This window comes from Fukomys damarensis, unplaced genomic scaffold (genome assembly GCF_012274545.1).
Source record: "Fukomys damarensis isolate Sample0158 unplaced genomic scaffold, DMR_v1.0_HiC HiC_scaffold_22, whole genome shotgun sequence".
NCBI classification, from domain to species: domain Eukaryota; kingdom Metazoa; phylum Chordata; class Mammalia; order Rodentia; family Bathyergidae; genus Fukomys; species Fukomys damarensis.
Genome location: NW_022900934.1, coordinates 18,201,016 through 18,223,641, shown reverse-complemented (window position 1 = coordinate 18,223,641; position 22,626 = coordinate 18,201,016). Strand labels below are relative to the sequence as shown.

General features: G+C 45.5%; 1 protein-coding gene across 2 annotated transcripts in view; it reads right to left on the bottom strand.

Annotated features, from left to right (window-relative positions):
* Positions 1-19,224: 19,224 nt before the first annotated feature.
* The window catches only part of Chd6 (chromodomain helicase DNA binding protein 6), a 207,376-nt gene continuing 203,974 nt past the window's right edge, over positions 19,225-22,626 (bottom strand). For both annotated transcript variants that reach the window (XM_010631412.3, XM_010631411.3), the window contains one exon: positions 19,225-20,742. In XM_010631412.3, the coding sequence (XP_010629714.1) occupies positions 19,846-20,742 (897 nt within the window). In that variant the 3' untranslated portion in view covers positions 19,225-19,845. The remainder of the gene's footprint in view (positions 20,743-22,626) is intronic.

The window sequence follows — 22,626 nt, the reverse complement described above, 5'->3', positions numbered from 1 at the left end:
TTTTTTTTTTTTTTTTTTTTTTGGTACTGGGGATAGAACTCGAGTCCTTGCACTTGCAAGGCAGGAAGTGGAACCACTGAACTAAATCCCCAGCCTGATTTAATCACCTTTTAAAGGTCCCAACTCTCTCTGGAGATATAACCTAGGGCCTTTGCACTGAGCTAAATCCCCAGCCCTTTAAAATTTTTTTATTCTAAGACAGGATCTTGCTAAATTTCCCAGACTGTGCTCAGACTTGGAGTTCTCTTGCCTTAGCCTCCTAGACCACTGGGAGTGTAAGGTGTGCACCACCATTCAGCTGGTTCCACCTCTAAATACTGTCACAGTGGCATTTAAATTTCAACATGATTTTGTTTTTTCAGTATTAAGGATTGAACCCATGGCCTCACATGTGCTAGGCAAGACCTCTACCACTGAGCTACTCTCCTAGTCCTTTTTAAACTTTATTTTGAGACAAGGTCTCAATAAGTTGCCCAGGCTGGCCATGAGCTCGTGATCCTTCTGCCTCAGCCTTCTGTTTAGCTAGTGTTAGAAGTGTACACCACCATACCTGGATCAGTGTGAGTCTTTGAGAGGACATTCAGACCATAGCACTGTCTCATCTTTATTCATTTGAAGCTGACTAACCACACCAAGATTTTGGTTCATGGCTCACAATAACTTCCTCTTTTCTTTATTTCCCATATCTCTACTGGATTCATTTATTGCCCTATTGGATGCCTGTCTTTCTTATTTCCCTCTGGGTGAGGAAATTCTCTGGCCCTTTGGCTTTTTCCTCCCTGATTAGGCAACGGCAGTCCAGCTGGTACAGAACGGCTTTCTCTCTGTGGACAGGGGGGTGGGGGGGATTCACACTGCCTCTCAGCACTGATTTTGCTCGATTCTCCTAGTTCTGTTGACTTGTTCTCTTCGGGAAGCCTGTATGACTTATCCCTTTAACCATGGAATTTCGGAATCTTCCCAGGTTCTGCATTGTTGTGTGTCTTTTTCCATCTTTCCTGCCTGGAACTCAAGGAGCCTTCCAATTCTTGAACCCAAGGCATTCTTCAAACCACGGAAAGTTTGCCTTCTTATTTTAAAAATGATTGCTTCTCTTCCATTTGTGCTTTTTTTCCCTTCTAGGATTTTAATGCTTATTTTTATTATTCATGAATTATGCCTCCTAGATCCCTGTCCTCCTAGCTGCTTTTTTTCTCGTGTACATTTTTGCTTTGGGTTTTGGATTATCACTTCCACTTGGTTCCTGCAAATTTCCATCTCTCCTCCAATTAATTTAAAATCTAAAACCACGTTTCCTCATGTAGAAAGTAATTTTATTTTTATCTAATTTTTTAAAAGTATTCCTATTGTTTTGTGTTCTTTTTCCTGTCATCTTGCAGGTTGTAGCTGGTCTCTTCCTATAGCTCCCAGCATATCATGGGCCTTTCCTTCCTGGTTGCTGGATTTCCTCAGGTGGAGTCTTCCCTTCCTCTGTCTTCTTGCAGGAATCATCATCCCTATGGCCCACATCCAGCTGACAAACTTGCTGTGCCTTGCTGTGGTCCAGGAGGGAGCACTCTGCTTCTCTCTCTGCCAGCTCTTAGGGTAGAGGGTTGTGTGTGTCCCCTCAGGGCAACCCAAGGCTGCTGGCTGGGCCACTTCTCTGGTGGATTCTGCGCCAAGCTCTCTCCTGCATCAGTGGAGATCTGATTCTCACCCAGGGCTGTCTGGGGCCAATCTCTACTGTCAGGCCCAGAGGGAGGCTAGGTCTTAAGCCAGCCCTCTCAGCACTTAGGCACTGCCCTACCTGCCAGGTCTGGCTGCTAGCTGACCCTGGAGCTTAGCCCAGGCACTGCAGCACTTTTGGAGCTGGAAAAGGAGGGTAGTGGGACTTTCAAGCTGCCATTATTGGCAAGATTTGACTAAACAGAGGCTCGTGGTGTGCACACATGGCATCCCATTTACTCAGGAGGTTGAAGCAGCCGAATTTTAAGTTTGAGGCCAGCTTTGGCAGCTTGGTGAGGCTCCATTTCGGAGGGTGAGGGAGAGGGAGAGGGAAAGGAAAGTTTTTGGTTTCATGGATGTTGTTGAGATAACTGAGATCAACCCTCTAGCATAAGACTATGAAAAAAGAGCAGGTTAGAGGTGTAACTCAGAGGCAGAGGTGTGCTCAGCATGTGTGAGGCCCTGGGTTTGATCCACAGCAATTCCCTCCATCCTCTATAAAACAGTACACTTTCTCAAAAAACCAGCAAAGTGCAGTTGATTTGAATAAACCTCCCTGGCCAGGTTCACGATGACAATTTGTAGCTACACAGCAAGTGAGTGAGCATGGAAAACTGAGCAGTAATGAAGGAGGGTTGCGGAGTTTCTACACTTCTTTTGGTCATGGCGATGATGTCACATGAGGAGGAGAGGAGAGACCCTTAAATGCTCTCAATTCTGTTCTTGGCATGACACAATATACCTATGAAGAGAGTTTTCTTGGAAGCAGGTGAAGATGAAGTGTGAGGAGGCAGGGTGAATTCTTTCCGGCACATTGTGCTGGGCCTCTCAGGACATCTTCAGCTGCAAATGGACACTTCAAATGTGCCCGGCCACAGAAAATTGTAGTAAATGACTCTTCACATCCCACAGGTGACCCAAGTATCGAATTGCTGTCATTGTTTCCAAATCTGAATTTATCTTTTGTTTTAAATTTCTTTATTCCATGTGTCATAGGAATTTTCTTCTAATAAGCTTCAAAGTGAAACTATAGACATTTTCTTTGTCTTTAAAAGCCAAGAAAGATCATCATCAGAGCTAAATTATTCGCCTTTCAAGGCCACTTGGGACAGAGTGGATAAATTATGCCAAAAAGTAATTCCTAAGGACTTCAAAGTTGAAAAATGTTTCTTTCTGAAGAAAAGAATTTCTGAAATAAAACAAATGATGGCAATTTGGATTATGCATTTCTCCTACTTTGTCAAGAGCAAAGTATTAATATCTACTATAAAGGATCAGTTCCGAGACCATCAAATTTAAATTCACATTTTGCCAGAAATGATCATGACAAAGTGAAGCAAATTTCTGAACTGCCCCATTCAGATGGAACAAAATAACACATGGAAACAGTCAAATACGTGTAAAACTTGGGCACACTGGAAGCACTTTGATCCCACAATCGAGAGTGTGCTTTATGAAATTCTAAAAGTACTACTTCTGCTACATTTGCATCAGTTTAATTGATGGTGGCAGCTTTGTGATTTGACACGGTCTTCACCACCCTGCTCCTTGGTCTCTGCTATTATACACAACAGAAAGCTAATTTTAGCAGAAAGCTAATTTTCTACTCTTGGTGGCCCATAAATCCACATTTGCTGCCCTTTCCTGTAAGAGGTTCTGACCCTAATGGCTGCTAAGACAAATCACAACACAATACACTTTCTGAGCCTTTGCTTTTTCTACCCTAGACACAGCAGTTCCTTCATTCTCCAAGCAACTGAGCTTCTTGTCCCTGGAAGGAACAAGAAGCTCAGAGAGATGAAGTGGATACAGAGCAAGCAAGACTCAATGCCATGGTTTCCTGATTCCAAATCTCGTGTAATTGCTGTGTTATTTGTCACCAGAGGGATGATGATCTGAGGCCCCCATGACATGGATTTGTCTGCATTAGCACAGATAGGAATGCTGTGCTGCCACTAAATCTCATCTCGGGGAGCCTTTCATTCCAGGAGGTATATCATACACTTCATCAGGATGAACAGGTACCTGTGCCACTCTGAAGCTCCCTAGGGAGTAGAATATCACTCTGTTGCTGAGGTGACATGAAGTGAACTGTTACCAAATGATTCTTCTGTTATTAAAAAAATTGCCTAAATGCTAAATAAATTTTGGAATATTGATATAATGGAATACTAGTCAGCAATGAAAGGAACAAAACACTGGCTCTCACAGCAATGCTGATGAATCCCAACAGCCTTACATTGGGCAAAACAACCAGACACATATCAATACACTATATTTAATTTTACTTATATTAAATTTTATAAAAGGCCAGCTGGGTGTGGTGGCTTATATCTGTAATCTTCACATTCTGAGGATGTGGTAGAAGGGTCACCATGAGTCTGAAGCCAGCCTGGGCTACATAATGAATTCAAGGCCAGCTTGAACTACACAGTGAGATCCTGTCTCTACCCCTATCCCCTAAAAAGGGCAAACCTAGTGTATTCGTCTGCTAGGGCTGCCTGAGCAGAGACCTCAGCACCACAGACTGGGTGTCTTAAGTAAAAGAGCTTTGTTTTTCCTGCCACTTCCAGGGAAGGTGTGGACCAGGTTGGTGTCTTCTGAAGCCTCTACCATTGGCTCATACACGAGTGTCTTCTCTCTGAGTTGTCACATGGTTCTCTCTCTGTACCTGTGCCCTAATTTCCTCTTGTATGAGTGTCTTCTCTCTGAGTCATTACATGGTTTTCTCTCTGTGACTGTGTCCTAATTTCCTCTTTGCATGAGGACACCAGTCATATTGGATTAGGACCCATCTTAATGACCTCATTTTTACCGAATTACCTCTTTAAACACCCTGTCTCCAAATGCAGTCCCATTTGGAAATACTAAGGGTTTAGTACTTCAAGATATAAAATCTGAGAGATAACAATTCAGCCCAGAAAACCTTACCTATGTGAAAATAAGGAGAATAGTGTCTGCCTCTGGGTTGGAGATGTACTGGAATGTGTATGGGGAACTTTCTGGGGTTGATGATAAATTGTATATCATGATAGGGGTTTGAGTTATGCAGGTATCTGTGTTTGTCAAGTTCACTGAAATATTCACTTAAGAATTGTGCATCTCACTCTGTCAATTTTGCCTCAAAGAAAACTAGAAAAAAATACTACACTCTAGTTAATAATGTGCCTGCATAGTATTAAGGGGTAGAGTGTACTGATGTCTGCAAATTACTTTTGATTTGACGGATGGGATACATGGGTTAAAAATGCAAGTATAGCATCGTGTTAGTAGTTTTACAATCTAGCTGGTGGGTATACATAGGTGTAAAGTTCTTTCGAGTTTTCTGTATATTTGAACATTTTCCTTATAAACTGTAAGGGGGATTAAGAGCATAAAATTTCTACTTGAAAATGTTAGCCAGATACTTCTCACAGAGACTTTTCATTGCTAGATCGAAGTCCGCCCAGAGAGAACCACCTCATGCCCCAGTCATCTACCTACAGTGCCCCAACCAGGGTTTCGTTCCTAGTATGCCTGTGCCCAGGGAGGAAGCGAAGGGGGCATTCTAGGAGAGGCTTGAGGGGGCTCGGGAGTTCTAGAGATCAGCTAAGGTGTTTAGGCCTGGTGTTCAAGGAAACCGAGGCCCAGAAATGTTAGAGCACAGCTATTTCAAACCCTGAGAAGTCCATGGTCTTTTTTCTTGTTTTCTTTCTTTGTTTCCGAGATGGAGTCTCACTATGGTGCCCAGCCTGGTCCCATATGGGTGAGCTCAAGCAATCCCGTTTCTGTTTCCTGAATAGCTGGAACTAAACCATGCATGTGCACACCTGATTCATGGTCTTTTTTGTCAAGACATGATGGATGACTTAGGTTCAGTGAGTGGGGGTGTGGGGCAGCATGTACATGAAATGGAATAGTTGCACATAGTAGGCATTCAAGGGTTTGCTAACTATGCATTTAAATCAGATTAGGAAGGAGGCTTGAGAAGATGTAGGTAGCAGGAGTCAATGAAATTGCATCTGGTGAGGGGTCTGTCCCTGTTTCTGCCCAGCCCACCTCTGGCCTGGCCTGAGATACCTCAAGAAATGGGCTCAGGAGAGGCCACTGGTCCCTGGGTTCCTGGACAGTGAGGGGTAGGGCGCTTTGCCACATTCTTAGGAGAGAGCACATCCAAAACAATTTCTTTTTCTAAAAACTCTGTGCTAACGGGTTCCAGATGTCCGTTTGTTATATAATGGAGTTTGTTTTAATAGCATCAACTTCCAGATGTGCAGCCTGGAATCAAGAAGCCCATTGGCCCCCTGGGGACACTGTGAGCCAAGCTGAGAGCTGCCCAGGGGAGAGAGGCAGCCCTACGTGCAGAACCAGGGATGGAAGAGAAGCTGAAGGTGACTTCTTGCTGTCTGCTGGACTACTCACTTGCCCAGCAGCTGTCTCTGGACTGAAGGGTGGGAAAGGTGCCCTGACCCTCTCTTGACAGCCCTGACTGTGAGCAGCGACTCCCAGGAGTCCAATCATAGGAAGGCAGTTCAGGAGCACATGCTTTGGAATCCCAGAGGCACCAGTCCTTGCTGGGTGATCTTTGGTAAGTCACTTGGCATGCTGAGACTCCCTGCTTCTGCATGGAAGATAAGAGTAACACTATTCCACCTGCAAGGGTCATTGCAAAAAGGGAAATGAGGTAAGCAGGACAGAGAGGGGTTGGAAAGCCTTGGGCCTTTCTTCCTGGGCAGAGGGGAAAGACCAGGGGCCCTGCTAACCCAGCATCCTTTCCTATGCCTGTCATCAACTAGGAGGCCTCTGGGTATCATGGGCTACATTTTCCCTGGAACACTGGAACACAGCCACCAGTGGAGAGCTCTCTGCCTCCCCCAGCAGCTTGTTCCATGGCCCTGCAGCTCCAACAGATAGAATATTCTTCCCATTGCTGAGCCAAAGGTGGCCTCTGGGTGACCCCAACCGGTCTGAGTTTTGCTCTCTGGAGCTTTGCTGAGCAGCATATACCCTTCTCCTATCTCATGGCCCTTGGGTACAAGAAGACCAGGTCTCTGATCGTTTTCCTTTTAGATGGCTGCAGCTGTAACATCAGACAGGCTGAGATTATGATACTCTGATGAGGGATGCTCAGGTTCCCAAACAAGAAAAGTCTTAAGAGTCCACATGCCATCCCAGGAGAAAGAAGTGTGTCAGAGGGTAAGCTCACTACATAAAGAAATCAGTCTTCCCTAACGAAGCCGTGCGAACAGAACAATTTCAACAAAATTCTAATCAAATGCTTGGGGACGCGATATAAAGTTGATGTGGAAAACAAGTACAGAAGAGTCCTGTATTTCTGTAAATGAAGAACAGGAAGGCAGGACTTGCCATCCCAGCTGTTGAAACACACACTAAAATGCAAATGTTTTAAACAGTATGTTACTAGTACCGGAAGAGCAGAGAAAGGGATGACGTAGACAACAAAGTCCAGAAGTAGAGTTGTCTACAGATGAAAATGTGGAAAATGGCAGAGAAATGCACTTCAAACTGAAGCAAATAAGAAATTCTGACTATTGTTACCTTTACGGACAGGGACTTGGTAGGAGACTGAAATGGGTGAGAGCAGTACTTATTTTTGATTTTCCAATATTATATGTGTGTCACGTCTTTTTTATGGTATTGGGGATTGAACCCCTTTTGACTGAGCTACCTCCTCAGTTCTTTCATTTTTCATTTTGAAACAGAGTCTTGCTAATTTGTCCAAATTGGCTTGAACTTGTTATCCTCCTGCCTCAGCTTCTCAGAGTGCTGGGACTAACAGTGGATGCCACCATGCGTGGCTCTGTGTGTGTGTGTGTGTGTGTGTGTGTTTAAAGTAAACATATTTTAATGTCATCTAGAGGATGCCACCATGTGGCTCTGTGTGTGTGTGTGTGTGTGTGTGTGTTTAAAGTAAACATATTTTAATGTCATCTAGAGGTGTTGATTCTATTTGGATTTTCTCTTCCATACACCTCTATTTAAGAGAAACCTAATAGATGTTATAGCACAGTAATGAAGATATGACAAACTGTTACTGCATATTACCTTGGGGAGGGCTTTTACTTTGTAAGCCCTACATTTTCATATTTCTTCTCCTCATTCTTCTTTTTTTCTAGATAACAACTAGACCTTTAAAATTGAGTAGAGGGAAAATGAAAATTTGAAAAAAATAAACAAACTAGTATAGAAATGATGGATTGCTCTGAAAATGGGAGTGGATAACTGGCTAATGGTTTGGAAAAAATAGTTAGATTCCTACCTTACACCAAAATAAACTGCAGATGGCTTAAAGGTTTAAATGTTAGAAAAAATGTTAGAAGTTAAACTATAAAAAGACCCATAGCACTCATGCAATTTTAGGATAGAGAATATATGAATAGATTGATAGATCATTACAACATAACAGTGTGAGGCTTCTTTCCATCAAAATAAAATAAAATAAAATAATAAAATAAAGGTCAATTTGGAAAAAGAAATCAAGATTTTAATATATAAAGAGCTCACACAAGAATGTGCTTCATATTTTGTTCCCAAAGCCATGGTAGAGGGGAATTTGACCACGATGAAAGCAGTTTCCCAGGATGAAGGTGGGGAGGATGGGGCAGAGCTGGATCTGGAGGGCAGCTCCAGGCTAGAGCTGGGTGCCCTTCCTGTGGCAGGGGTTCCCCAGTCTCCCTGGCAGTCACAGTCCTGTCTCATGCCAGTTGTTTCCCTGGCTCAGCCCAAACTCTCTCCCCTCTCTCCACCCAGGACACCTAACACTTTTCCATCCTTCTCACACATCAGGCATTTCCCTATTTCCATGACTTCTGCAAACGCTGGTCTGTCTGGCTTGCCCTCTCTCATCTCTACCTAAAACAAATCCAGCTGCTACTCAGGGTTCAGCTTAAATATACCCTGGACTGCAAAACAGTCTTTGACTCACATGCTTCTCTACCCCACCCAGGGAACTCCTGTTGGGATCCCACAGCTCTTGTCACATTGGATTGCCATTCTTTGCTCACCTGCTTAGGTCCCTGCCCTGGTTTGAACAACACCCCCCCAACAATCTCCACATTCCTATATTAATGGTCAGAGGAGGGGCCTTTGGGAAGTATTTAGGATTAGATAAAGTCACTGAGGTGGGACCCCCATGATGAGACTGGTGGCTTTATAAGAAGGGGTAGAGACCTGAGCTGACACACACGTGCTGTCTTCAGATATGATGCCCTTCACTGTTATGAAGCAGCAAGGAGCCCTGCCCCAGATAACCTGTGCTGTCTACCCAGCCTCCAGAACAGTGGGCTGAATAAATCTCTATTCTTTATAAATTATCCAGTCAGTTATTGCAACAGAAAATGGACTGGGACCATCCATACCATGGGTCTAAAATGGTCTTTCCTTGAGCCTTGTTCCACCCTCCAGGTCTGGCATGGGGTAAGCGTTCAACCAATATTATATGAACCAATTAAGCAGACCCAGGGTGACGACAGCACGAGGACTGAGCTACTGAGCTGACGCTCCCCTAGCCAAGTTTCAGGTTCAGTCCATTTCTTCCCAGAAACAATGATTTTATTAAAAATAAGGATACAAGTTATTGAACTATGATTAACTTATGCCTCATTAATTATATAGTAATTAAGAGAGGTGCCAAGTTACAATAGGATCAAAAGGGAGAACTATACCAAGGAATACTGGTACCCAAATGCAGTTGAACTACTGAGAGCCACTGAGTCCACTATGAGAGGCTCCCAGCAGTCTCTGGGCCAGGCACAACCCTGCCCTTGAGACGTCCACAGTCTACCAGGAAGCACTTGGTGGCAAAAATAAAAGAGTGGTGAGAGCAACATTCCGAAGTTTTATGGTGGCACAAAGAAAGAAGTGCGTCTGCACTTGCAGGGTGATTACAGCTCACAAGCTCATGAGGCTATGCCGCAGGCTCACACAGCAGTGTTGTGAGGATCCAGAATGTCACCCACAAGTATAGACATTTGGATCTCCATGTTCACTGCTGAAACTCAGCAAGTGGACTAGCACAGCAGGCCTTTGGTAAACACTAGCTGAGTGAGAGGCCAGTGAATTCTGGAAGTGTGTCTGGAGCTGGGCCTCAAGTTACCCTGAGGCTTGCCCAAGGTTAAATAATTTTCTCTTACTCCATTTTGCATTGCTATAACAGAATACCTGACACTCTTTAGCTCACAGTTCTACAAGCTCAAATTTCAAGATTGGACAGCTGCATCCAGGGTGGGTCTTCTGCTCACCGCGACATGGTAGAAAAGTGGAAGGGAACACCAGTGTGTGCAGGAGAGAGAAAGGGCAAGAGGGTAGCACTGCTTTGCAACAGCCCACTCTTATAATAATGAACCCACTCTAGTGAGCAGAGAAGTGTTAATCCCCTTGGCAAGGTGTGACCTATGCACTTCTACCACCTTTTAACACTTGCTTCGGTGATCAGATTGCAGCATGAATTTTGGAGGGGACAAACCACCTCTGACCACAGCACTTTTCTTGAGTTAGAAAATGGGTTTGGTACTCAGCTTCAGGGGCACAGGTCTTAGGCACCTTCAGAACATGGTGAGGAGGTGTACAGGGCACTGGGCCCACTACGGAACCATGGCAGGGTACCTGGGGGTGGGAAAAGGGCCAAAGGAAGAGAGGAGCTCCGGAGGGAAGCCCCTGCACATGGGACCTGGGCCTGCTCTCACTGGGACTATAGCAGTGGGAGACTGCCTAGAGCAGGGCCCAGCCAACTTTCCCAGGTCCAGAGATACTGTGTGCACAGAGAGAAGGCCACTGAACACTCTGGGGTGAGTAAAGAGGACTTGCTTCTGTACTCTGAACACTGACCATGTAAAAGTAATAGCTCAAACTTAGGCCTCAAGAGTATTTAATATGTTCTCAAAGTCACCCAGCTAGAGAGTGATAAAATCATAATTCAATTCCTTCCTTCCCCTCCCACCCTTCCTTCCTTTCTAACCCTCCTCCCCACAATCGTACTGGGGATTGAACCCAGGGCTTTTGAACAGAGCTACATTATCAGCCCCTTTTAATTTTTTTTTTTTTTTTTTTTTTTTTTTTTTGAGAGTGTCTTGCTAAGTTGCCCAGGCTGGGCTTGAACTTGTGATCCTCCTGTATCAGCCACCCAGAATGCTGGGATTATTAATTTCACATCTTTCTAATTCCAGAGCCTGACCTTCTTTTACTCTGCTAAAAAGAAAAAAATAGTGAGGCCACAGGCACACAGCAGGCATAGAGCAGGCCTCAGTCAGGTCAGCATAGCACCAGGGCTGAAGGTCAGAACCACTGTTGTTCTGGGGACTGGGCCAGACCAGGGTCAGAGGGCTGGGACAACTTGCTTTCTAGGCTTTGTGCCACCAGCCAGACACTGCATCCTTGGATTGGTGGCAGGGCCTGCCAGAGGCCTCTCCTCCCAGCCTCCCCATCCCAGGCCTGACCTGACCTTCCTCTAAGGGGTGAGGAAGTGGCCTGGCCCTTATTCTGGAGGAGGCTGCAGCTGCTCCCGCTGCCTCAGTCCCAGCAGACAAAGGCGCTTTCTTTCCCAGCACAAGGTCTTGATTGCATATTGTGCTGGATCCAAAAAGCTCCCATGAAGAAAGTGGTTCCCTCCCAGGGTGTGTGTGTGTGTGTGTGTGTGTGTGTGTGTGTACGCGAGCACACATGCTCACACACACACGTATATGTTTGGTCCCAGAGACTTGGATCAACGGGGAATTCAAGCCTCTCCCAGTCTCCTGGGTTTGGCCTGGCATTGCTCAGTCCATAGGATGCCTCTTTAAGTGTGCATCTTTCAGCGTCTACAGATGTGTACCAGTGTCTGTACATGGGAGCACGTTTGTGCATGTCTCTCACCTAGGGGAACTACGTAGGTATAGGTGTCCATGTATATTTCTGCACACACAAGCCTATGTCTATACACATTTGCATATTGTGTTGTACCGTGTGACCCTATCTATACCTCACTGCTTCTGAGTGGGCGTGTGCACGTTTCATTTGTGTGCCTACTGGAGATATTTGGGACTAGGCTCCCAACTGTGCTGCCTCTGGCTGTACCTACCCATCTTAGCCTTCCCTGGACTGCTGCTGGGGGCTCTGCAATGTGTAAGGCCTCCTAAAATAGCTCTCTTCCTTCTTCCATCTCCTGCCTCCACCTCTGCATTTGGGAACAACCTGGCCTCTTTCAGCTCTGGGAGGAAGACAGGTTTGTACAGCATGGCTTGGCCCATATAGTTTCCAAAATTCCCCTGGCTCCCAGCCAAACTCTTTATAAAAAGGCTCATGGGGAAGAGCTTAACAGGAAGGTGGGGACCCTGCTTGGGGGGCTCAGGACCCCCGCTGCAGGCCTCAAGATTGAATAGGAACATCAATTGTTGAACTTCAGCCAGAGTGGGACCCCAAAGCCTGAGGCCAAGCTTTGTTTGAGGACCTCCGCAGTATCTCAGGATATCAGGCCAAGGGTGGCAGAGCTCAGTTAGACCCTAGGCTTAGGCAACTCAGCCTTCCCTGAGAGGGAAAAGCCCCAGAGAGATGTCCCAGGCCATCCAGAAGCCAGGCTCCCTCTGGGCTTCTCAAGCCCCTGGCAAGCTACAATGGAAAGCCTGGGTCTGCCCCACCTGCAGGCAGCTGTGTGCTGCTGCTGCCAGTCTCGAGTCTCCCAGCTGTAGGCTTGGGGGCCTGGTTGCTCTTTTCCCAGGCCTGCGGGGAGCCCAAGACCCAGACTCTAACCAGTGTTTGAGCATGGGGTGGGTTTTACCCAGCATTCACCTCAGGCTTGGTGCACACAGCCCCACAGAAGCACAAGGGAGGACCCTTCCCTTCCGCACTGGTACCACCAACTGCTGCTTGGGGACCTCCAGTCTGGTAGCACAGGGTCTTTCAGGTGTCCAGAATGCTGAGAGGAGAATGGTTCTGTGGGGTAAGAATGGATCCTGATGGGCAGCTCAGGGCATAGGTGGCAGTGCCTCTCACTGGCCTGTCAACGGGAGGCCTGTGGGCTGCACTGAAGTAAGTACTGTGGCCACACAGGAAGGGCAGCTTGTGGGATAGCCCGTGAAAAGAAGCCCAGAAGACTGTGGTGGGTACTCAGCTCTAGGAGGCTCCTGTATGCTGGGTGTGGATGGGATACCCTCAGAAAGGCTGGCTCCTTTGGTCTAATCCCCACTGACCCTTTCAATAGCTTTCTCTTCTTTTCCTTTCCCACCAAAGGGACTCACCTGGCCTCTGTCATTCTGATTTGCCACCTGCGAAGTCTGAGTTCTGCAACTGAAAAAGCCTGGGTCAGAGGTGGGGGTGGTATCAGGCAGCCGGAGTGACCTTGGCTGACCCCTCTGGGTGGGAGCCAGGAAAGAGGTTTAACATCTAAGGAAAGCTGAGGCCAGGCCCGGGCCCCTCCTGGACCCATTCCTTTCCCCTCATGCTGACCTGCAGGGGGCTGTAGTGAGCTTACTCACTCTGGAAGTCTTAGCATTCTGGAACCCAAATGTGCTGGGGATAGAGAAAGACTGAGGACACAGTGGTCAGCCCAAGGTTGTTTTGGCAACTATGGGTCATGAGGCCTAACGATAGGTTAGGTCAAAGAAACTCTGCAAAGCTGCTAAATTCTAGCCTGTACATTGCACTTAAGACTCCTGACCTGTTAGTAATAGTCTTGCTTCTGACAGCCAGCTGACAGCAGGGGGTGGGGACAGGAGAATCATCTCCCTCTAAATGTATCTTGCTTCTATTTCCACAGGGCACCTGTTGGTTATACAGGAGTCTGCCAGTGCCTGTGGTTCTACAATTAAGTAAGCAGCAAATGTGTATGCTGCACAATGGTCTCAACCTGTGGATGGATATGTGTCTGCCTAGTGGGGTGTCAAAAAATAGAATTTATTTCAAACTTAAAAAACAGGGGATTTTACATAAGTATCTGAGTTTCTATCCTCTGATGAATGAAATACCAGGCAACACAGAGCCCATACTCTTGCCTGGCATCGCAGATATGGCCAGCACCAGGGACTCCTTGTAGTCAAGACGTTGAGTTTTGAGTCCCCACTATGTCTGATGCCTTAAATCACACCTGTATCACCCAGGAGCGCACCTGAGTTCACACACTTTATCTGAGAGAAGGGCCCATGAGCCGTGGACATCTCTCCAGATGGACACAGACCTACTCCTTAGCTCCCTTTGTGTACAGTCATACAAGCAGGAGCAGAATGAATGTCCATCATTCTCCAGTTTGTCCATCACCATGGCTCTTAGAAAACCCTGGGCACAATGCGAACTGGATATTGATGCCTCCCTCCCCAACCCATATACTGAAGCCCTAGCCCTAGTGAGGTTGTATTTGGAGATAGGGTCTCTAAGAAAGTGGTTAAGGGTAACTGAGGCTGTAACCACTGAGCTAAATCCCCAGCCCTCATCAAATATTTTAAATGACTTAGTTTTTGTCCTCAGTCTATTTAGGGAAATGATGGTGTGGGACAGGGGCTCGCAAACTGTATTTATAAAGAGCCAGGTAGTAAAATATTTTAAGATTTGTAGGCCACAGAGCCTCCGTGACAACTGTAGTTTTAGTGTAAAAGCAGCCATAGGAAATTTGTAAGGGAAATGATTGTGGTTGGTTGTGCCCTAATAAATATTTATGGTCACTGAAATTTGAATTTCATATAATTTTTATGTTCATGAAATATTCTTTTGCTTTCTTCCATAGTTTATAAATGTCAAGCTAGTCTGGGGCCTGTGGCTTCATGTACAAAGCCAAAACTAGAGCAAGGTTTCTAGATTTTGGAACCAGACCCATTTCTCGATTCTTGCTTTTCTACTCATTAGCTGTACTGCTGAAAGTGGGTGACCACTGACCAGAGGTGGGTCCTCATCTAGGGACATGTGTTAGGTTGAGCTTATGCCCATCATAGCACATCAGGCACAGTGGCCTGCAGAGTAGGCACCAACCAAGCAGTGTTGGGGCAACTTTTAGTGCTGCATACGTGGACAGGTCACACACAGCCAGAGCATGGTGGGTGAGAATGGCTGTCTCCCCCTCCCCAGACAGGTCCCTTTATCATTTGGGCCCTTCTACATGAGCAGTTACTCACACCCGTCATCTCTCTTTCGACCAAAGGAGATGCTGCTTCTCACGTGGCCCTTAGGTTCCAGGCTGGTGAGTCTGAGCCTGGACACCAGGATGACCCTAGGCTGAAGCCCAGCTCAGAGGCCTCTGAACTCCAGCACAGCCCACGACAGCCCTTTGCCCCTGCCCATCCTGTGTTTCATGCTATTTTATTACACTATACTATGGAGGAGAAGCCTGCCTCCACCCTGGCTTCCCCATGGGTCACAACACTCTGGAATCAGTCCTGGGTTTTTAGAGTTGAGCTCTGCTATCGACCATCTAGATGGCTGGGCAAGTTGTTTAGTCTCTCTGGGTCTCAGTTCCCTCATATATATGGAGGTGATTTCAAAGCATTATTGTGGGGATTGAGGACATGGTCATAAAGCAGTTTGAACAAGCCTCACCTAGAGGAAATACCTACTATAAGTGTGCACTATAGATAAAATGTAGGATATCTATATTTAATTTGAATTTCAGATAAGCATTTTTTTAAGTATTAGTAGGACCAAGTACTGTATGGGATATACTAAAAATGTTATTCTGAAACTTAAATTTAAATGTCTCCTCTTCCCTGAGGCTGGCAACTTTACATGGAGGGAGGCTTCACATCTCTAGGCTTCCCCAGCTCCACAAGAGCCTCTGCATCCCTTTAGTCCACCTCGAATGTGGGATATCAACCTTCTTTCTCATGTGCAGGGCCTGCGGGGCACAGTCAGGCTAGAAAGCTGGTTTCCTGCACTGCTTTGAGTACAATCCCAGATACTTGCCTTGGGACTTGGATCAAGCTCTCCTTTGCCCTTTCCATACTCCTGATTTTACTCTTTTCAGTGGGACTGGTAATCCTCACTCACTCGCTATTCCAAAGGAGTAAAGATAAATGACTTATAAAAGAATGGGCACAGTATTAAGCACTTGACATTTTAATCAACTCCACCAACAGTCCCTTAGGTACAAACTGAAATTATGCCCATTTTACAGATGAGGAAACAAACTTGGAGGAGAGGTGTCATTCCCTCTTCCTCATGGAAGCTGTTATCTGTCAGGGCCTCCATTCCCCTTCCCTTCTCAGTCCCTCCTCCTTTCCATTCTTCTATCGACCTCATGGAGTGTCTTCCTAGTAGGAGACACAACTTACCCTTTCCCTATCTCCCACCTAACCCTACAGATACTCTTCAAGTATAGGGGCCACTAGAAGCATAAACTGTGTGTCCCAGGGCTCTACCTTGAGCTCCTCAACTACACAGGCTGGGTTTGGAGAAGCTAAGAATATAGCCAGTCTGGAACCAAGATCTGTCACTGGGCTCACTTGAGAAGTCTTTCTGCAATTTCCAAGTCAGACAAATGAACAGTAATTCTTGCAAGAAACCATTTTAAGGAATTCTGTGCAAATTAATCAACCATAAAACCTTCCATAAGGCCAGAGGATGTGACACTTTTTCAAGCATTCCAATTTTCCCAGTGCCAATTTTTCTGAGTGCAATCCCTTCCCGCAGGTTCACAAAAGCCAGGACTGGGTGCTGCCACCTCAGGCTGTGGGATCACGGGGTCTAGCCCTGGCTGTTTTCTGTGGTTGATGAGACAGCCTTGGCAGTTTGTTGGCTTTCATTAGTCAGACTAGCTGCAGCCTCCCTCTACTCTGCTTCCTCACTGCTGTGAGGACAAATGAAGTCATTTATGATCAGCACACATGACACTAGCCCAGGGTTGTGGGCTAACTGTATATTCTGCCCTTGTTTGAGGATGCAGGATTTACTGGGTCAGGGTCTCAGATAAAAGTGAAACCAAGACTTTACTATGTATTCTGTGTAGGTTCAGGAGAAGCACTAAGTCTTGAGTAGAGATTTATAAAGCCTATATTATTTTCAACAAAACCCAAAACCAAACCAAACAAAAAACAGTAGCAGAGGACCCCCCTCCCCCGGCTTTAACAGTATTCTTCATACCTGGTAGGGGCTCAACGAGGTGAGGCTGTGTCTGCTCGGCCTTAAATTGAGGGTTTGGTGCTTTCCTGTTGGGCTCAGTGATAACTTCATACCCTGTGAGTCACGATTCTCAAAGGACCACAGAATTCTTAGAAAGCCTTGCAAATTTCAGCTATTGAGGTTTTCCTGTGTATCACCGACCTGCTCCAACCCAGAAAGTCTAGTTCCCTTAGAAGTCCCAGGTGAATGTTTTGAGGCAGGACACCTGGTAAGGAGTTAAAGTGCTTGCGAGGCATCAGCTGACAGTGTTGGAGCCCAGGTTGGGAGCAGGATGCTGGGCTGCCAACTCCCTTCCTACTTTAATCTGGTACTCTGGGAGGGCAAGACAGGTCAGGCCAATCCTTACGGCTGAATATTCAGCAAGCTTCAACAGGGTGCCCAGCACGAATGAGGCACGCAGGAAAGAGTAGATTCCTTAAGTACATATGATGCATTTGTAAAATGCCCAGGCTGTAAGAGACATGTGAGTGCCACTGAATTCCTCCAATACAAATTTGACTTTTAAACTTTTTTTTTTTTTAAATTCAGGATCAAGACCACAGACAATTTATTATGTGAGACATGGGGTGAAGAATGATCAAGAAAAGTTTATGGCTGTGAGTAACATGGGATTAGATGAAAAGGCTCAAGTTTGCTGAAGAGAGTTTAAATTTGGCTTTTGCTCTTAGAAATATCAAAATAATCATAAGAAGCACTTATGCCTTACAGAGCAAGTAATCCACAGAGTGTCAGTTTCATTTTGCAAAAACAGGGTCACAATAGCAGTCAAACAGAAGCCTGAACACCCGAGTTAACATACAGGTTCAGTAAGATATAACAGGGGGTTGCGCATGCTGGTGGGTTTTTTACGTCAGATCCACATTCAACCCTGTGACCTACTGGAGGTTTACGTGGAACCTGGGGAAAGCAGCTTTTCCATACAAAACAACAACAACACAAGGACAACAAAGAAAACCAGACTGTGCTGGATGTCTATAATACTCATCTGCAGTAAGGCTTTCAAGATACAGGAATTTTTATAGCATTTGTATTTTAAGGATTTAGGGCAAATACATTTTTTTCTACTTGATAAAAAGAAAATTAGTACTTAAAAGGTTCAAAAATATATCGATTGAGTGATTTTTTTTCTTTTACATAAATAAATTATATTGATTTTTAGGATTTAACAGCTGAAAAAACCCTTTCTGCTTCCACTGGAGGCAAAATGAACAAAATGTTAGTTAAATAGAGAGAGCAGCATTTCTAAGAAATCTGTTGTCAGCATTATAGACCATCTACACTACAAGAATGTCATTAAATAGGATTTATTCAATTATCAGGTTCTTTCTTCTCATAGGATCAGTTATAGCATTTCTAGTTTATATCTCTGATTCATAAAACTGGGACTCTGCTTTTTGAAAATACATCCGAATGAATTTTTTTGGTCACAACTTAACAGACTTCTTTGAGATGCTCATTTTAACATTTACATAATTTATAATTCCAAATGTATAAAAGACAACGACAAAAGCATCATAAATAAATAATGCAAACTGAAAGTTATGTCAAACTTTTGGACCTTCTGATAAATCAGCAAAACTGTAACAGAAACAGTAAAAAAATACAGTAAATTGTGACAACACAAAGTGAAACCGGTACTAGTAACACTTCCACTGGCCCTGCAGGCCCTGTGCCTCCAGCATGCTGATCTGTGATCTCCTCTCACACTTCCCACCCACTGTGAACTGTCCAGGAAGGAGAAGAGCACCGGGAGGGATGAGGTGAAGGCAAATGAAAGTGCTGCTCGGGCAGGGCCTCCCCTGCTCAGTCCCTAAACACGGGCAAGCAGAGGAACGACAGAGAACGTTGCTGCCTTGCAGCAGTTTTAGCTAAGTGATAATTTGGAATTTGGGCCCAACTGTAAGATACAAAGAGTAAAGCAGTGATGGAGAGAGGGGAAAAAGCTTTTCACGGTTGTAGTGTGAAAGATGGTTCGTGCATTTTGACAACCTCAGATAACCCTGAAGAGAGAACCTAGCAAGTGTGAAGCAACTATCTTCTCCCAGGCTCTGAAAGACTTATTCCTGATGAAGGAAAGCACAAATACAAAAGTCCGTTAAGACTCTTCGAACACAGTGAGACAAATTAGTGACCAGAGAAGGTTTTGGGAGAAGGTGAGAGCAGAGCCCTAGTGGTGCGCTGGTGAAGCAACATGCAACTCTGCAAGTGTGAGCCTTTGCCCCACCCTGGCTGCTGGTGCTAACTCAAAAGTGTGTGAAGCTTTCTCCAATTTAGAGTCACCTTGTAACTGAGGAGAGGGGTGCTACATGTGTATAAAATAATGCCTGGTCAGCTAATATTCCTTCTTGCTGCAGGTACCACAAAGGGGGAAATGATATTACTACCAGTAAAGTTTGTTTTTTATAAAGAAATTAAGGGCCAGGGATTTAGCTCAGTGGCACTGTGCCTGCCTTGCAAGTGCAAGGTCCTGAGTTTAATCCTTGGTACAAAAAAAAAAAAAAAAAATCAATATATGCATTTTCAACCATTAGTTATATACTTCGGACTATACTACTCACTCAGAAATCATGATAAAACAGGGCTATATTTTAACTCAAAAATACACACCAGCGCTTCCTTTTTCTGTGCTTTTTGGTTTTCTTGCTACACTTTTCCTATTCAACCTAGCTCACAAGAAAAAGAGCTCCTCTTTGTATCTGTTCTCCAACCCTTCAATGGTAAATCCTGGACAGTTTTCTTTTGCCATTTTCCCCAGATAAGTGGGAAACTTGAAAGAGAAGGGGGTAGGGTGTGTCACCAAGTACTGTATTAACTACAACTGCTGGAATGAACGACTGAATAACTGAATTAAGAATTCTGTGCCTCCTAGACTAGGTAGACGACACTTATCTAACAAAGTGGCAAGACCCTGCAACTATTAACATGTTACCATAATTCTCAAACAGGAAATTAGGTAGGTCATATTACTTATGGAAACATAGGTTCTTATGAAGGTGAAGTGAGGGAAGTAACAAACCTTTATGGGATAAGAAACTTACAAGTCACAATAATTTCTTAAACGAAAAAGTTCTAATTGGTGTCATTACTGGAGTCTTTGAGTCCCCCTTCTCCAACCTGTGCCACATGTTCTTTCTCTGGGGGTAAAGGGGTACTAGATTCGGAGCAGTTCTGATCGCTGCCTGGCTCCCTTTCGCAGCCAGGAGCAGGCTCTGCGTTGGGGTTTGGGTTGTCCCCCTTCGTTTTCTTCTTCTTCCTCTTCTGGCTCTCCAGGCCAACTATCTCAGAGTGTCTGGCCTGCTGCATGGCTGGCAGAGCCATGCCCATACCAGGGGAGAGAAACATGGATGGGTAAATGAGTCCAGGAGACACTCCTGGGATGAGAAACGGGTTAAAAGCCACAGGGCTATTAGTAGTTATTGCGGGTTCAGACTGATCAGAAAATGGACTAGGACCAGGCTTGTCTTCAGCTAATGTGTCTGGTTTTACAACATGGCTGCTGGGTTTGTCCTGTGTAGTCTTTTCAGTGGCTGTCGTACCACTTTTTATTGTGCTTGAGAGAGAAGCTGGAGCAGTGGACGTGCAGGTGGTTGCCATGGGAGTATTGAGGAGTCCCCCAACACCAAACATTTGGGGTACTGTAGCCATGCCTGGCAGCATCATGGGCAGCATGCTCAGGGTGCTTTTCACCTCTTCGCCGGTAGGCATGGCTGCAAAGCCAGCTGGGAAGCCCACCAGCCCGGTGAGAGGGATGCCTGGCATATTTCTCACATTCTGCAATCCCACCAGGTCCATTCCTGCAATCAACCCGTTCATGAATAACGGCCCCATTCCAGAGGGAGAGTCTGCCACAATGGCTGGAGCTTTCAGGAGTTCACTCCGAGGCCGCCTCCCCCTCCTGCGGGGGCCTGCATCCCGAAGTACAGGCTCAGCCAGGGTGTGATTGAACTTGTTTTCTGGGAGAAACCCCTGAAAAGGACAAAGAAACATAAGATGCTGAAGGTTACTGGATTGCAGGGGGTCAGCCTGGGGTGATGACTGGGGGTCTGCACTGTCCCCAGCTCCATGAAGGGCTCACGCAGGTCAAGATCATTTGGTGGCTTGGGAACAACCAGGGTGCCTGTCACCGCCAAGCAGTGCTTCCAACACTCTCACTGGCAAGAGCAGGGTCCACTGTGTGAGAAGCTAGCAGAGAACCAGGAGTTGGAGACCAGCAATGAAGATGCGCTGGGTCTTGCTGAAATTCAAGGCTGTAACCCCTTCACCAGGAGGCAACATTCGTGTTCATCATGACATAGTAAAGTTTGTACCGAAGCAACAAAGCACAGAACGTAGGACAGGGTTTTGGAGCCAGATGGATTCTAGTTTTTAAATCCTGGCTCTGCAGCACTCTTGCTGTGGGGCTCAGGAGAGTCGGTTAACACGTCAGTTTTGGAGAAAAATAACACCTATTTTAAAGTCACTGAAACTGGAGTATCTAACACATCACCTGACTCATAGGAAGCAATGCTTACTTGGGACAACCCCCCATGTATTTTTCTTCTCTTTGGAATTTACTCTCCGATTTTCTTCATTAGTAAAAAGCTTCACAGTTAGCACTTCTGTTCACAGAGCTCAGTGTTTCTAGCATTACACATTTGGACCCTTCCTCATCATACATCAGAATTATGCCACACAGAATCAGAGTACAGTGCCTTAACGGTGGCAGTGAGACGGCAGCAGCATGGTGCCAAGGAAGGCCCAGGCTGTGGCCCTGCAACCCCCTTCCTCTGAGAAGGTAGTTCAGGATCTTAGGGGCAGGAAGGATGTAGCTGGAAATGGCCACTTGGAAAACAGGGTCTGGAGGCAGACAGGTAATTAAAGTAGCATTGCAATTATGATGGATTAATTTCTGAATCTGTTTCACAGATGATGTAAACAACCTCCATTTAAAGAGAAAAATGTTTTCCCTGCTGAAAGGGAGCCATTTCTTTCAGGACTTATGGCCCACAATCCGTGCTCCTCCCTGAATAACTATGCATGCCCCTATTTCTCTATTGCCCTCTACCTCTCACTGCTCTTAATTTATCAAGTAAAAGATGTCCACAGAAATACAAAAAAGTGACTTAAAACTGGGTGCAGTGACATGTGCTTAAAGAGGCTGGGACAGGAGGACCACAAGTTTAAACCCAGCCCGGGCAAGTCAGTGAGACTCTGTCTCAAAATAAAAAATGAAAAGGGCCAGGTATACAGCTAAGTCTGAAGGCCTTGGGTTCAATTACTAGTAGCTCTGCTCTTCCTACACAGAAGGTGACTTCTTATGTTGTCCAGGGGACAGTCTTCTTGTATGGAACAGGAAGATAAAAAGCCCTTCCTTCTTGGTGCCTGGGAGGTCAGCCGTGCTTTCCCAGTCACACTGAAGTACAGTGGCCCTTATTTACCCTGCTGTCCCCTCCCTACAGTCCAGTTATAAAGCTGATGTTTCTTTACCACCTTTCCTTGATTTGAGCCATGGTGAAGGTAGGATGTTCAGAGTGGTATTGAGTCTGAAGAGCTTGGATTCACACAGAAAACAGTGTCCGCTCCACGTATCTCTATGAGGTACTCCTGGTGCCTTGTCAGGACTCTCCTTTGTGTAAATGCCTTCCCTTTCTGCCAGTCTGGAGTGAGTGAGGAATAGGAATCTGGCAAGACACAGCTGAGACTCTACTAGTTCATAACCTCCTTTCTGTTTCTGAGAATAAGAAGCAGGGACCTGGCTGCCCTCCTCAATGGAGCAGACATTTGGGGCAACAACAGGGGTGTGGATCTCACCAAGAGATACCAGAAGGACCCCCGCTGCCAAAAAAAAAAAAAAAAAAAAAAAAAAAAAAC